Raw genomic sequence first — 16,009 nt, 5'->3', positions numbered from 1 at the left:
GGGGAAGGCGCTAATTACGGCACCGTAAATTACGGTGCCGTAATTAGCACCAAGGGCCCTTAGCGGGTTGGACTTTAACCCCTGCAAAAAGCAGGCGTTAAAGTGTGAATCTGGCGTTAAGGGTTTAACGGCGCTGCAGCCTTTTACGGCACCGCTAATCCCTTAAAGCCAGGGTTGTAATGAGGCCCATTGTCTCATTTTTCAAATATGTGTTCTTGATTTATCTAGTAATATAATTAAACTAAGCAACTTGCAGATATGTAAGAAGTGTACCAGTTCACTTGTATGTAACATTTATGCTAATTTGTCACATACTGTACATTTTAAACACAAGACACTTTGCAGTCACTGGTATAAATGTGTCAATGAATCTTCCGTGGATGGAACTTATCAACTATCAGCACTAAGGTCACTAGACAGGTCAGTGGCCTTAATAAGGCTTTCACCAGTCCCAATCAGTTAGATATATTCAATGAACGACACAACCCGGAGAAAAATGCTTTATTATGAAGGAGAAAGGTGAAAGTGAACTTTGATCATCAGACTACCTCTGTGATGGGAGTTTGGGAAATAAAGATAAACTACATTTTGGGTCTTAGTCCATCCAATATATTATATCTAGCTGTTGTACGGGCTAATCCCATATCATTCTCTGCAACCCATTCTCCCTCAGCTACATTCAATTCCATGACAGAGAAGAGGAATGTGACATCAACATATTGCATGGGCGCATGAGGTACGATGCACAATGCAGTGCTTCCCTCAGCCTATTTCCCTATCTTTCCCTTACAAACAAAGCACACAAATATATAGAGTACGGGAAAGGGATAAAATAGAGTCTGCCATCATCCAACTTGCCACCATACATAACTTTACACTCAATGTTTTAGCAGTGAACAAATGGCTATGCCTGCGAGACCTTTAGGCCCAGTTAATAGTGTAGGTTTGTGATGGAAATAAGTATCTCCCAGTGATGCAAGTATTACAGCTAGCACAGACAGAGGTAATGGTGGAGGAGAGTATCCTTGGAGAGGGGGGTGGGTGGTTGTAGTCCTATTGCGTAATATGCATTCCCTTGAGCAAACAAGGAAGTCAGCAAGAAAAGACGAGGATTCGCAAAATCTAAAAGAGCAAGTTCATTTGGTAGCAAGAGTCGGCTTTCTGGTTGGAGGATTGCAACTGTTCTACAATAGTAAAGATATGAATACTTGTAGTTTCCGAATTATAACCTCAAAGAATGAGATGGGACCATATCAAACTTTTCACAATGTGCATCTTTTATTACTCATGAAATTGAGATCTATAGAAACCAAAGCCTGCTTGTAAATGTACATTACACGGTTGGCAAAAGTGACCCTGTAGTGAATGGTTAAGTTGAAGTCCACACTGGAAGAGCACATTTTGAGATGCATATAACTTGGTTGGTGTTTGAACAATCTTCCAAAATATTTCGTATGAAATACAGATCCAACAAACTGAATTGTCTGGGAAGGTTTTGTGAGGCTGTTATTTTCTTTTATTAGTGTGTCATAGTTTGCCTTGAAATTTTTACATTTAAAAAGGCAAATACAAAATACATGGTTAACACATAAGCAAAACCACAGTCAACCAAATTCCTTAAAAATGAACCAATTTCATTTGTAAGATATCTGTACTGTTCCGAGCAACGTTCTCCATTGCCTTACTTTATAATGTTTGGAATAATACCCTTTAAAAAAAACATTATGTCAATACGGGTAAATATAACAGCCCTGATCAACCTGATTCATTAGAATACGCTCAGTTTCATTCTTAAAGTGCCTGTGCTTTACTGACCTACGTACTAAATCGTCTCCGCCTCATTTAATTGTGATCATATTAACAGAATTTAAAAACCTCAATCGCGATATAGATAGAGGTTGTTCATTCCCTTATACTATACATTGCCAGAGGTCCAGCGTGTTCACCAAATCAGTACAATCAACACATTTCTCAAAGGTCTGGCATGTCAAGGACTGAAGAGTGGGGCATTTCAATTAACAAATGGAAGAAACTTTCCAGGGAACCCAATTCTTTGCAGATTTTCAGTTCTTAGATGTAAGCCCTTTGCTTCCATCGTGGTTATTTTCACCAGTTGGAAACACATTAATTCTGAATCACAGAAACTGGGTTCTCCAATAAGAATTATGCATACTAGTCAGGTACTTAGGAATACTGTTCTGACCACTTGAGTACCAAAAATATGTTTATATAATTTGTATTTTGATATCACCTCCCTAGTATCAGACCAGTTCTTGCTATAAAAAAAGCTTCATTGTTGCCTCAGTGAGGTTTTCTATCAGTAAATATGTTGTTATTGCATTCAAGTTAAGGATATTGCTTTGCTTTAAAATAATACACAGGGGAATGTTTCCTATTGACCTTAATTTCCAAGTTAAGATCTTCATAGAGTCGAGTTTTCTGTGCAAACTGGTGTGTTTCTATAAGGTTGTAACAGTCTCCATGGGTACCACCCTAATAGGGATGTCAGCCCCAATGTATTTCTTAAGTCTGTAGTTGGTACACAATTAGATAAGGACAATATATTTTTAAACAGCATCCTCTCAATTTTAAATAAAAAAGGCAATACTTCCGTCCAGAGAGATAGTGGATTTCACTCCCATACAAAATAGAACGCACAACTTTCAATATCTAAAAGTCCAAGAGCGGTTGTAGCAAAAAGCGGCCATACCAATAATTAATCTGTTTCATATGAAGCTTTCTAGTTTCAGGACAATATCTGTCATTAGTGAGTCTTTAGAGTTGTTAGCTATCAAGATGAATCCTAAATAGGTCAGTTTTCTAGTCGTTGGCAAGGAGTATTTCCCTGCTCTCCATGTAAAACCATATTTCTTGGTGGTATTTCTTGTAAATCCTATAATCTTAGTTGTCACTGCATTTAATTGGAGATCATTCTCAATGGTATACTGCACAAAGGATTTTTATCAAGCGTAGTAAACCTATCTGGGTGTAATCCATCAACAGCACGTTGTCGGCATTTGACAGCCAACTCATTTTTGTCCCTCCTACAGTGGGGGGAAACAAATGCTGCTCTTGAGAGAAATTCTTCCATGTATGATACATGTATGTTGAAAAGGTTGAGGGTTAACACACATCCCTGCCACAGACGACTTCATGCGTCTAATTCTTTCGATGTGTCCCACTGCAAGTTCAGCCTACTTCTTAAGCCCGTCCCTGAGTGGATAAACATATGAATATTCAAAAGACCTGCTTCTCGACCATATCGTTTTAATCTTTTCCATAATTTTACCCTATTTGCCAGATCAAATGCCAGAGACATGTCAGTACAAGCCACAAAGAAGCAAACCAGTTTTTAAATGTTGCAGTTTGGGATAATAGGTTAATGATAAACCCGTTCAATGAGGTGCTTAGGCCCTTCCTGAAACCAGTTTCTTGTTTTACCAAGTGCCTAGTGCTTTTGACGGAGAGGCTTTACTAATGAGTAGTCTGATAGACTATGGGCCTCATTACGAGTCAGGCGTTAAGGGGTTAACGGCGCCGTAAACGGCGCTGACCCTTAACGCCTGATTCCGAGGTCTCTTAGCGCCATGGTGAGTTTAACGCCTGCTTTTCGCAGGTGTTAAAATCCATGGCACTAAGAGACCATGGTGCTAATTACGCCACTGTAATTTACGGTGGCGTAATTAGCGCCTTCGCCACTCCCATTATGCCCTATGGGGCAAAAATGGGAATGGGGAAGGGTTAAATGGGAAATGGGGATTTACCGCCCCACTCACCTCAGAATGGGGCGGTAAATCCGCCAACCACCATGGCGTAAACATAGTTTACGCCATGGCGGTAAAGGCGCGATCCAGGCGGTAACTTACCGCCTGGGTCGTAATGAGGCCCATAATTGAGGTTCCGTTCCAATATCACAAGATTCAGTGAGAGAAGGGACATTATATGCATAATATTTTCCCAGATATTTGCAGGGATTGGCTTGGCCTAGATCGTGGCTTGAGGGCAATTTAACTTTCTGATAAGTGTCCAGAAATTACATGCACTCTTTTATTATTTCTCAAGCATGGTTTCACTGTCATTCTGGGCGAATATGTGACGATGGGATTTGACACATTTGTTGAAGCCTTGTTGCAAACTATGCACTTTCTCCACTTTACTTGCCTCTAGGCAATTTGCATTTTTGATTAGTTTTATGTTCTGATTTAGCTCTTTTTTTCTTTATGGCTTGGCTGCCACAAGTATGTCATCTGTAGGTTGTCATGTTTTTTGTGGGAGGTAGGTCACTCAGTTGTTTTCGAACGAAGGTGGTGAAGTAATCCACCTGGAGCATTACGCTTCTTTCCTCCACAGTGGTGGTGTTAAACGATGTAGTCAACTGGGAATTAAATATTGTTGTATTCCTTGAGTAGCAGGATATACAATGTGCATGTTATTAATCTGTAAATGTATCATTTCTGGAGCTAGTCGGCTGCTTATTATAATCTCAAAGGTTGCCATCAGCATGCTATGGTCGCTAAAATCCGTTTTGTCTATATTAAAATGATTACATTCAATGAATAATTCCTTGTTAACAAGAAATAATCAATATATGATGATGTGTTGTCATTAGACCAATTGCCCGGTTTGTCCCAGTCCCTGGGAATATTTCCATTTAGCATGTGCACCCCCCAGAGTTCTGTTAATGTTACCCATTTGTTTCCATAGCTAGATTTCTTATTGGCTTTCCAGGAGGCGTGCTGATGGAATTCACTGGGGGGACCACATGCAGAATTAAAATCACAAGCCATAATATCACAGCTTATATCTTTTTTCCATAAATGATTCCAATGTCTCTGACAACTGGCTCGGAAAATGGCAGTACTGGAATGTGAGGGGTTCCAGTAGACGTTGATCAGGAGTAATGATCTACTTGAAGACCAGCAAGTTTGATTTTAACTGCTAGTATTCATAGTATTTAAAGGCAATATTTAAGAATTCTCCAGTTAAACTTGTGTTCATGGCGATAAGTCCACCTACCGCCATTACCTCTTGTGGCGCATTGTTGAAGGTTTTATAGCCGTCTATTGTAATTTGTGAAACTAGCCATAATTCCTGTAGAGTATGACAGAGTTTTGGGTTAGATTCTTACACACTTGATTGTGTAATAGCTTGTAGTGACCCCTCGTATTCCATGAAAGACAGGAGAGCTGATCTTTGTAGATCCTCAAATTATCTACCCCCTCTGCTGTTTGCGAAATGGTGATTTTCTGCCCAAAGAATATTTGGCAGCTAACTCCAGTCTGATGTGCACCCGATTATCGTCTAGTTTCGAATTAATAGTTTTTACATTGCTTTGTCTGATGGGTGAATTTGAGAATTTAATTTGAAGGTAAGTAATAATAATAATAATAATAATAATTGTGTAGATGATTTCCCGAGGATTCCTTTTGTCAAATAGATTTCTATTGTTATTTATAGATGTGACCCTATTCAGCTCTTGATGTCTGTAGAAGGGAGAAATATCATAGCCCATAGCCCATCTGCCTTAGAGCCTGACCTTCAGTGGCAATCAGTGAATGCATGGTGATCCCCACAATATACACTCTTTCACTTTCAACCATGTTTGGGGGCTTGAGGGTGCGCATGGCAGGGCCAAGCACCCTGCAGAGGCAAAGTAGTCAGTGGGAATGACCATAGCCCATGCCCAGTTGGCCCATCATGGGGCTCTGGGCTGACAGAGCAAGGGCCAAAGGTCTAACCTGTACTAAAGTGACTGTTAATCATGGCCACAGGACATGACCAATGGCACATCGTGTACCTCAAGTGGGTGCCATAGCCAGAGGTCATGTCTGATTAAAGTAGCCACATCAGGAGGCACCTACCCACAGTTCCTACACGAGATGGCCAACAAACAAGATAAAGGGTATATAGTAATAGTAATAGTAGTAATAATAGTAATAAAGGCCCACTTTAAAGTACATTCGAGGTCCAAAACATAAAAAACAACATAACTTTGAACACTCGATGTTCATGAGCGGTGCAAGGCAATGGCTGAGTTCTGGTTGTTTTGTGATGGATGCTTTCGGGACCATATCGGTCACAAGTATGGGGTATGTTATTTTGTGCTGCAATCACAATGCCCCTAGAACAATGTTTTTCTCAATGAACAGCAATTCCTTTCCATTGATATCCAAGGTCAAAAAGAGGGATCAAAATATGGTTACCAAACAATTGCAACGGTTATCCCAATTTGGCAGGTTCTTCGCACAAAATTAGACTTTAAGAAAGGTAATGTGCAATTACATTCAAGAGTATGTCATACTTTCCAAAATTTGATAAAGAATCTCCTCTAACCTAAAAGAATACAGTGGCGGTCGCTAGCAAAATGTAAGTACTTCCAATCCACACAATGAAACTGCATTCACTCTCAGTGAAATTGAAAAATAATTCTATGGGGACTTTGCATTTCCCTTTTAGTATACTGGATACACAGTGCTATGCATGATAGGCCTTTTTGACCTTAAGAACGGGCCCCTTAAAAATGTATCAGGCAAAATATTTGAAATGGTACAGGGACCTCGTGCTTGCTTATTATTTTGCATCTAAAGACCTTCCTGTGTCACCACCAACCGAAATGCTTTTAATATGTGCAATCACAAATCTTTACATTTTGAGCACTTATTTGCAAAAACCATGGAGGGCCATTCCATTGATAGCACGGTAATGCCGTGCACACTCTCCATTTATTCTACATAACACTACATCAGAGTTCTCAGATGTCGCCATTTTGTTTTGCCAGACCACCTGCCTTCCAACAATTGGGGATCTCCATTTTACCATACCATCTTATTAAAACAAAAAAGAAAAGAAGATTCTATGTTAGTCAAACATTCAATGCAACAAATCCAATTGAGATGTGAAAAGAACATTTTAAACCAGACTTTCAAAAAATCAAAAACAGTGAGCATTACAGCTCACTGGGACAGATGGAACGGCACAATGAATATGCATTCTGGAGAACCCAACTTTATTGTTTATACTTTGTTTCTCAACACGATCTTAAGACAGCTCTAGATAGTTTAACTGTAGACATTAATTAGGAGCTTGTGATATGAAACAGGTTCTAGTGCTCTCAAAGCAAAAGCATCCCAAATGTTACCACCTCTAGCATCACAGTGAATCAGTGTCTCCTGACACTGCGGGCCTAATTCACAGAAGGATTTTATAAATGGGAAAACACCATTGGATAACATTCTGTAAATAAGGGCCTCCCTCTCTTCAGTGTCTTGCTTTGTTGGAAAAGTGTTGTCTCACATCCGAGGATGGTCTATTTCATCAGATAACTCTTGTAGAAGATGTTGCCTCCACCAGGAAAATGAGGCCCAAATTAACTCTCACTTAGAGCGCCACTAGAAGCCCTGCTCTTTCAAAATCTATGGAGTAATACAAAGCTAGACATGCAGTATCTTTGCAGCTTTCAGGCACGTATAGGGAATTCAGCTGGCTCTCTCTCAAAGTTTACTGATGCAATTTGGGCTTACAAAAAAGAAACATACAATAAATAAATATTGCAGTTAGAAAAGAAAACAGGTGGATAAAAGCACAATGGAGAAGTTAGGAGGCTGCATAAACGATAAATGGACTGTAAGTTAATTTTACACGTCATTTTTCCTCTACCTCGGAAGCCACCACAGCTGATTTAGAAGGAGGTTTGTGTCAATAGATGAAACCTGTGAAGACAGAACAACTACCTCTGTCTTCACAGCCTTTCCAAGGATTTTACAACAGACAGACACCTGGTTTAGTAAAAAGAGACCTGCACATCAATAACGTCTTCATCTGAGCCCCCACGCTCGCTTGTTGCCCCGCTCGGTTTGAATCGTATAATAGTTATACCTCAAGGGACACCCAGCAACATCCTCTGCAGCTGCCTCGTGGCCACCCTTATCATTTTGGACACACATTTAATTGTCTAAGCATTTTCTTTCAATCTTTTAATCAGCCATCAACATGACTTCACGGCCCAGTAACAGACATAACGATCATTTTAGACATAACGATCCAATTATATGTAAGATTTTGTTATAATCTATCGGCTAGAGTTCAGAACTTTGTAGCTAATTCGTTTGGCTGTGAAGATGGTGAATAGCTTTGCACTGAAAAGGTAACATGGCACAAAGACCACACAATGGAGGGACTTCATCCATGGTCACACATTGTCAGACCAATTTCACAAGCCCTCGTGTTTTGAGATGACACTGAATCCAATCGGCTACTGCAGAGCCTCTCACCTGTGAGACTGTGATGCCACACTTCTTGGCTAGCTCCTCTTTGGCTTCCTCACTGGGGTAAGGGTTGCTGAGATGGGAATAGAAATATTCATTCAGGATTTCCGTTGCTTGCTTGTTGAAGTTTCGTCTCTTCCGCCTAAAATGAAAGGAACGGGACACTGAAACATAACACAGAATACAATTATTGCACATACCTAAACACAATGTTGGGGAGCAGTAGGTAGACAAATGGAATATAGCCCAGCCAACAACGTCATGCCATACAAGTTGTCGTATTATTTAATTCTAGTTTGTTTAATCTACAAATAAAGTCAGAGCATCAGATTATTGAATTGGATTTAACCAATTACAATATAAAGATTAGGACTTGATATGATTAATTTATAACACGCTTAATACTGGAGATCACTTTCTAAGGAGGGAACTGCGATTCGAACCTGTGTTCCTCTGTGTTGTCTTGCTTCCCAAGACAAACGTGTTGCCCCTGAGCTATCCTCCTGGCCCATGCAATAGAAGCATATTAAGCATCTGGAAATGGACATGTACCAGTAAATCAGGAAACAGTTGGATTTTGTTTGAGTGACGTAGAGTCCTCCTGTAAAGGAGAGTTAGTGTAAAGGTGTGAGAGCGGTTTGAGATGGATTTCTCTGTATGTGATGCAATCTATTCTGAATGCAAAATAAGCATTCAAGGGTAACCACTGCAGATCAATAAAGTAGATGTGTGAGTACTGGTTGGTTAAGTGTGGTAAATTCTGTCAAAAAATGGCACTTCACAATCAGGATCTTGGTGAGAGCAAATCCCACACATTGATTGCTCAAGATCATAAGTAAATGTGGGTACAAAACAAGCTAATTGTATATGTGGTGGTGGGGGAAATGGTGGCATAAAAGCAGGGCATATGTGTTTACGACTCTATTTCCTCCCAGTCCACGTTTTGAGCACTGACAATGTGGAGAAGGGACTTTTGAAGCAGGGTTAAGACCTTCACTGTGCTGGTCTCTGCTTTGTTAGTTCCCCTCGTGTTGGGCCTGCATGACATTTTCAAACTAAGGCGAAGAATAAAATAGCAAAAGCCTGACTGTAAGAACAGACCACCTTTCAGTGATAAACATTCGAAAGGCTATTTGTTTGTTCTAAGAGATCAGTCACCAGCAGAGAACAGCTGCAAAGGTAAGAGAATTAAGCGTACATTCAATGAGAATTCCTTATTCCTCCTTCCCCGCGATGTGCTGCGTTCCAGACAACCCATTAAGCCAGGGGTAGACAAGGTGTTTTGGCCTAGAGCTTGCACCAGTCCTAGCCAGCATAGTCACTGGTGCGCGATCAAGGAGGCTGTAGGTGGAAACATCTGGATGGTGACACATTGTCGACCCCTGTATTAATCAGCTTGTCCAATAACAAGGTGCACTCTAATCAATCTAAGAAGCATCTTCCAAACAATGGCACCCTTAGAGTTCACTAAATACCAAGAGCCAATGGGCATTATTAAGATGTGTATTCTCAGCAGCAGGGTGGACAGGGGCTATCTTCTCAGTTTTTAGTCTATCATCTAGATGGGCTTTATCCATAGTATCTATGGACTAGCGATTGGCCGGGTGTCCATTAGATATTTTGCTAACTATTGCGAGGCGTAGAGTGCATGCAATGCAAAAAAGCATGTGGAGGAGGAAATGAGGTTTTGTCTTGAAAAGTGAAACACTGACCCTGGAAGTGGCTATCACCTGCAGGTGCATACCCCTAGAAACACCCAGCGGAAACATCTGCATATGTGTTGACATGAAACCGTCCCACCGTGCCAGTAACATCTGAGCATTGGCATTTGTTCTATATGAGAAGTATTTCAGTGGGAAGACCACCATGTGATGAGAGAAATCCTCAGCAGTGCAAAGCACAGTGATGGTATCCTGGTACTGTGAAGAGTGTGCAAGGGCCTTTTGGATAATCGAGTTAATACATAATCAGGAGAAGTAAGACTTTAACAGATCAACTCTAAAGTTCTACAAACACATCTTCTAAAGAAATGGCGTGCAGAATGACCCAGAGTGCCTCTTTCCTCACTGTGGTTGTTCCTGAGCATTACGCACAGCATATTAAAGATTGACATACATTAGTGCGCTCCTTCATTATCTGATGAAACAAGGATTGAAGATCATCTGTTCTGAGTAATGCCAGGTTGTGTTCGAGGACGTCAAACAACAGACTGTCATGTTGTATTTTGATCCAGATCTATGCAACAAAAGGACATTCGATACTAGTGTTTTTGGCCTAGAGACAATTCATGCCCAACTCAAAGAAGAGTCATTACCTATGTCAGTAGAAGTCCCATCGGCACGATAAAGGGGTATTTGCAGGCAGAGAGACACATTTGCAGTGGAATGGGAATGAACATCATTTACATTTCGATGGCAGAGAGTTCAAACATGTCGCAAATCACCAGACTCTACACGTTATTTATGGAAATCAAAAGGTAAAGGTATCACTGTGCATTGAGAGGAGTGGATGCTGTCAAGAGGACTGACAATTTGAGAATTGAGATTTTCCGCAACCCTTGGTAAAAACAGAATCCTGCAGTGGTTGCTTCTGCCATCCTCTTCAAGGATCTGGGAGCGATGTGCAAATTTGATGTGCCAAGAAGCCACCAAAATATCACATATGCCGGTGTAAGACACTCGCATCATATCACATTTTCCAGAATAAGAATATGCTAAATATGGCCTTCAACAGGAAACCCTGTGCTTTGTCGGGCTATACAACACTCTGAAAGACTATCATGGTGCTCCAACGATGTAACTTGTCATTGTATGGGTACGCACTCAAAGACAGAGCCATTCAAATGAAGCATCATAAAATGAGCAATCTGTCAAAATAAACAAGATGAAGACACTGGAGCTAAAAAGAGTGCAGTTGTCAATGACCAGAGAAGGTGTGCTGATGAGTAGTAGTATGGTAATCATTCCTATAGGGGGCGCACATTTTCCTTGCTGGTCTGGCTCCCAAGGATCATAGGGGTATAGGTGAGGCAGAAGGTGCGTTTTCTCATATTGGACAAGATGGTTAAATTGAATTTGAAGACGTGTCAGACATGATAGTGCATCAATAATGACTCAAGCACTGAGGTTATTATCATCAGTCTCGATAGGCCACTCACGTCCGATAATGGCCTGCCCGTGACAATTCATGAATACTCTTGTACTGAAGATCAAAGGGGCAGCATGAGAGGTTCACAAACTGTTTTCAGACTATGGACTCCCTCTGGTAAAGACAGACAATGGTCCAAAAGTCAGTGGAAGAGAATTCTGGCAGCTCCCCGATTTAGGTTTCCAACATTGCTAAGTTAAGCCTTTGTGACTTTGGCCAGGGCTTTAGTGGACACTTTCTATGACTCATCAAGATGAACACTCAAGTCTGTCTTCTATGTAGGTACATTGTTTTATATAGCACTGAACCTAGCTGGCCTAGCACAAGCCTACCTGAGAGCATTGTTCTCCAAGAAGATGCATTAAAGGGAGACTCCTTCTATTACTTTACCTTTCTGCGGCATTTGGCATTTGATTTGGTCCTCACACCCCAAAACTGCATCACACTCACAAGGGCCCTCATCCTGGCCAAGATCGATTATTGTAACATACTCTTACTAGGGACCTCAAGGAAAAACCTAAACAAAATGCACCTACTACAGAACAAGGCCTTAAGATCAGCGCTAGGTATCAACAAGAGGGATCACATATCACAGTGTAGAAGAGAGGCCCACTGGCTACCCATACAAGTGATAAGACTACATAAAACACTCACGATCACAAACAAATGTATCACCTCACAGGCACCTACCTACCTCAACCACTGCCTCACACGCAAACCAACCATGAGAACACTCAGATCCAATGCCAACACACACCTGCTCATCCCCCGGTTCAATAACACCAGAACAGACAACTCCAGTTTCCCTGTAGCAGCCCCTAGAATCTCGAACTCCCTCCCACCCAACATCGTCAATGAACCTTCCTTCCCACAGTTAAAGCTAAAGACCTGGCTCTTTAACAAATACTAATTACACGACACATACTCCACACCACCCATTGTCATACCCTCCTGACCCTCAGCCCAGATCGCCTCACTTGCAGCTTAAACCCATACTTATCACCAAATGTAAATCCATAAATGCTTACATGCTAATATTTGTTGTCTAACGTGCAAACTTGAACTGGTGCGTTACTCATTCTGTTACTGCCTAATGTTAGCTACTCGTGTAACCAAGAAACTATTAAGCCATCATGTAAGCAAGAAACTGTTAATCTCAAATGTAACCTCTTGTTATGTACGTTTTCTTCTAAATTGTAAGCATGTAAGTATCCTGTAAACATCGCCATGTTACCCCAGGGTTTGGGCGTATAACCAAATAACAATAAATAAAAGAAATAATATGGAAACAATTAGAAGGAGATAATATTAAGGGTACTGTTCGGAGGACAGGATGAGAGGGGAGACATTTACATGGGGAAAGGTGGGCCCAGTTTTAGCTAGGGAGGTTAAAGAAATGATCCTTCCTTGAGATGCTCTTACTGTGCTTAAAGCCATATCTTGCACTAAAAATGCCCTTAGGAAATTGCAGTAGGTTGTAGGCTTAAGCACTGTGCCAAATGGTTATACCAGAACACCCCACATGGCACTACAAACATATCCTCAAAAGTGATGTTGGGAAGATCTGTTTGAGAATGCCTTCGACTGCATGAAGAGTATTTTTCAGTGCCAAGTAGTCGCAATTAGCCGAGGCTAAGAGTCACTCAAAAAAAGACAAATATGAAGTTTCATGGGGTCGACACAGGAAGGTGAAAGAAAGCCTGAATGACTTGAGGATTGTTGTGCTGACAAAACGAGCAATGACTCACATTTCCAAACCAGAACGTGTTTGCTAACCTCGGACAGTTGTCGAGGTGAAAAGGATTGTGATCACAGCTGTGATGTAGGAGAAGGTGATGGATGACCAACCATAATCTGAGATCACGGGTATCTAATCATCTCAAGGAATGCAAACACACACACACACAAACACACACACACACACACACACACACACACACACACGATGTAATATTGCATCAGACCAGTATGTACTTGGGGGGAAAACCTGTGCGTTGACCTACGAGTTGCTGTAGTCATGCACACCTGTCAGTCAAACACACACCCAGTTGCACAGAGCTAGGTTTGGCAGCATTAAAATGGTTCAACTTTTTATTCTGCCAATTATATCAACATTTTCTTTGCTCATTCTTACTGTTTTTAGGATTCACAGGCCCACTCACCAACACACTGTAAAAATGTATTCACACTTAATTGGGATGAAACGAAATTTTACTTTTTTATGTGTTTTTGTATGTGCTGTACTTGTCTTTTTTTGATCCCTTTGTAGTAAGAGTGATTTTTGGTAACATAATCCCCATGACTGTGAGTAATATCTTACTATCATGGGTTTGATTCAAGCAAGGAACCTTTGCACTCTTAAGCTGCCACTGAAGATATGCAGAAAACGAAATGGCCCTGCACTCCATAGCTACCAAAGCTTGGGATTCAGGGGTCTGACCTACGATTGAAAGGTGATTTGCACAAGCTGCACAGGCTCCAGCAAAACCTGCCAGGCAATACCACTTCTTCACTGAGGGAAATATCACCACCACACTCATTGAGAACATTGTTATTGCCCTCTCAGGAGATCCCACTGTGCGTGGCTGTTTCAAAGTAAATACAGGAAGCTGTCATGGATCTGAACAGGAGACGAAGCAGGGCGGAAGAGGACAGAGCAAGCGAAACACTCTCACCTTAAAAGGAAGGCGCTGCTGGCATGCAGTTCTGCCAGCATATTCCTTTCCTACCAGATTCCGTATGTTTCTCAGCGACATAACAAAAAACAACCACCAAACACTGTGCTGTGGGATGTAAAGGAACTAGATGGGGTACGCAGCAAAGATGGCCTGATATGGAAACCCCTAATTTGTATGTCTGTCAGCAGGGTCGGACTGGGACAAGAAATAGGCCCGGTCACCTAAAAAAAAGTGGCCCACCCCTCTCCTCACGACCCTTGACCTCTGATGACATCACTGGAAGTGATGTCATTTGACCCCACCCCAAAGTGACATGCCAGGAAGCGATGAAACACAACATTTCACCCCTTGACAAAACAGGAAGTGGCATCAAATAGCATTGTACCTAAGTACACTAAATTACTGTGAATCCAAGCAGACGTCCAAGGCCAAATGATAATATGTTATTGTATGCCACTTACGCTTAAGCTCTTTTTTATAGAACAAATATGCATACAATATCACCCAACCTGTGTTGGTACTCATGTATCGACCTAAGAAGGATGAAAGGCTTTGTGAAGAAAAAAAAAAAGAATTGAAAACTTTTTTTTTTTCCCCAAATTTTTTTCTCTAAACCGGCCCAGGCATGGCCAGAAACTGGCCCCCACTCCCCAGGGACGATTTCGGCCCGGCCCGGCCACAGCCAGAAAGGCCGAGTGGCCAATCCGACTGTGTCTGTCAGTATGCCCCTCATCCACTTCGTACTGGCAATAGTATCACATCTGTAAACAAGCGCGACACCTAAAACTTCAAATGACTGGTAGTAACTGCAAAATTAAAAAAAAAAACAGTAAAAGCCATTGTTTAACTATCTGTATTCGCAGTCACTTACCGATAAGAATGTCTCGTATAGCTCGCAATCTTAAATTGTAATTTCTTTAAACACAGCAATGCCTGTTCAGGGGGATGACTTGATGGGAACAATCCAGTGAAAGTTATTGGACACTGGACTGGATGGATATTTTGGAGGGATGCAGCACGAATTATATCACTTGCTGACTAAAAGACTTTAAGACAAAAGTAAAATGGGGGTCGCATCTTCAAAACGTGGTCCCCTCAGTTCTCCAGCTATAATGTCTCAACAGCTGCTTTTGGCTCATCAAGAGTTGGAAAACACAAATTGTCATGTAACTCTACTGACTCATTTACATTGGCAGCAGAGAGCGGACGCTATGTTTTCTATGTTTTTATTTATTGATCGAAGATCGAAGGGAAGAGCATGGCCCCTGAGCTATCCTCCTGGGGTTAATGGATGTTAAATGTAATGGCCATAGTTTACCATGACACAGATATTGGGTTGTGAAGAGACATCAATGCACCCCCCCCACCTTGCAAGAGGGTCATATATGTTTTGCGGGGGCATAACATGGTAGCCAAGTCGGTGGGCCGTGGGTGTGAAAGCCCCCCCACCCAACGCTGACCCCTGTGCCCCTTGTGGAATTGCAATGCACCCCACGTTACAGCAACCTGCTCATACATGGAAAGAGACACCCGACTTCCCCAACGTCATCCAAAAATTGATATGCATTGCCCGTCTCCACAGACCAATAAAGTACTTGGCGAACGGCAACAACAAAGATTTGGGGAATCTTTTTATTCACTGCACATTTTATTGAAAGCTCATTTTTTTGTATACCCTCCTTTGAAGCTGGACATGGTAGCTGCCTCAAAGAGAAAGATAAGACGGGGTGGGCGATTGTTCTTCACACCCAGAAGACAGCATGATAATTGCACCCTGCCGCGCTCCACTGTTCACGCGGCCCCGTGTAAATACAGACCGCGGCATCTCAACTCGCGGGGGTTGCCGTGGAAACATTAGCAACAAAAGCAATTGGAGCTGCGCCGTGAAGAGGCTCTCCAGCTTTGTTTGGCCTCGCTTTA

General features: G+C 41.6%; 1 protein-coding gene across 1 annotated transcript in view; it reads right to left on the bottom strand.

The window, feature by feature from the left end:
* LOC138558149 (pre-B-cell leukemia transcription factor 1-like) overlaps positions 1-16,009 on the bottom strand; it is a 597,254-nt gene that overhangs the window by 95,077 nt on the left and 486,168 nt on the right. Inside the window, exon 5 of the mRNA XM_069642665.1 lies at positions 8,271-8,406. Within this exon, the coding sequence (XP_069498766.1) occupies positions 8,271-8,406 (136 nt within the window). The remainder of the gene's footprint in view (positions 1-8,270; positions 8,407-16,009) is intronic.

Source organism: Ambystoma mexicanum, chromosome 1q, assembly GCF_040938575.1.
Source record: "Ambystoma mexicanum isolate Mex_15411 chromosome 1q, UKY_AmexF1_1, whole genome shotgun sequence".
NCBI classification, from domain to species: domain Eukaryota; kingdom Metazoa; phylum Chordata; class Amphibia; order Caudata; family Ambystomatidae; genus Ambystoma; species Ambystoma mexicanum.
The sequence above is the reverse complement of the archived record's forward strand: the minus strand, read 5'-3'. Positions and strand labels throughout refer to the sequence as shown.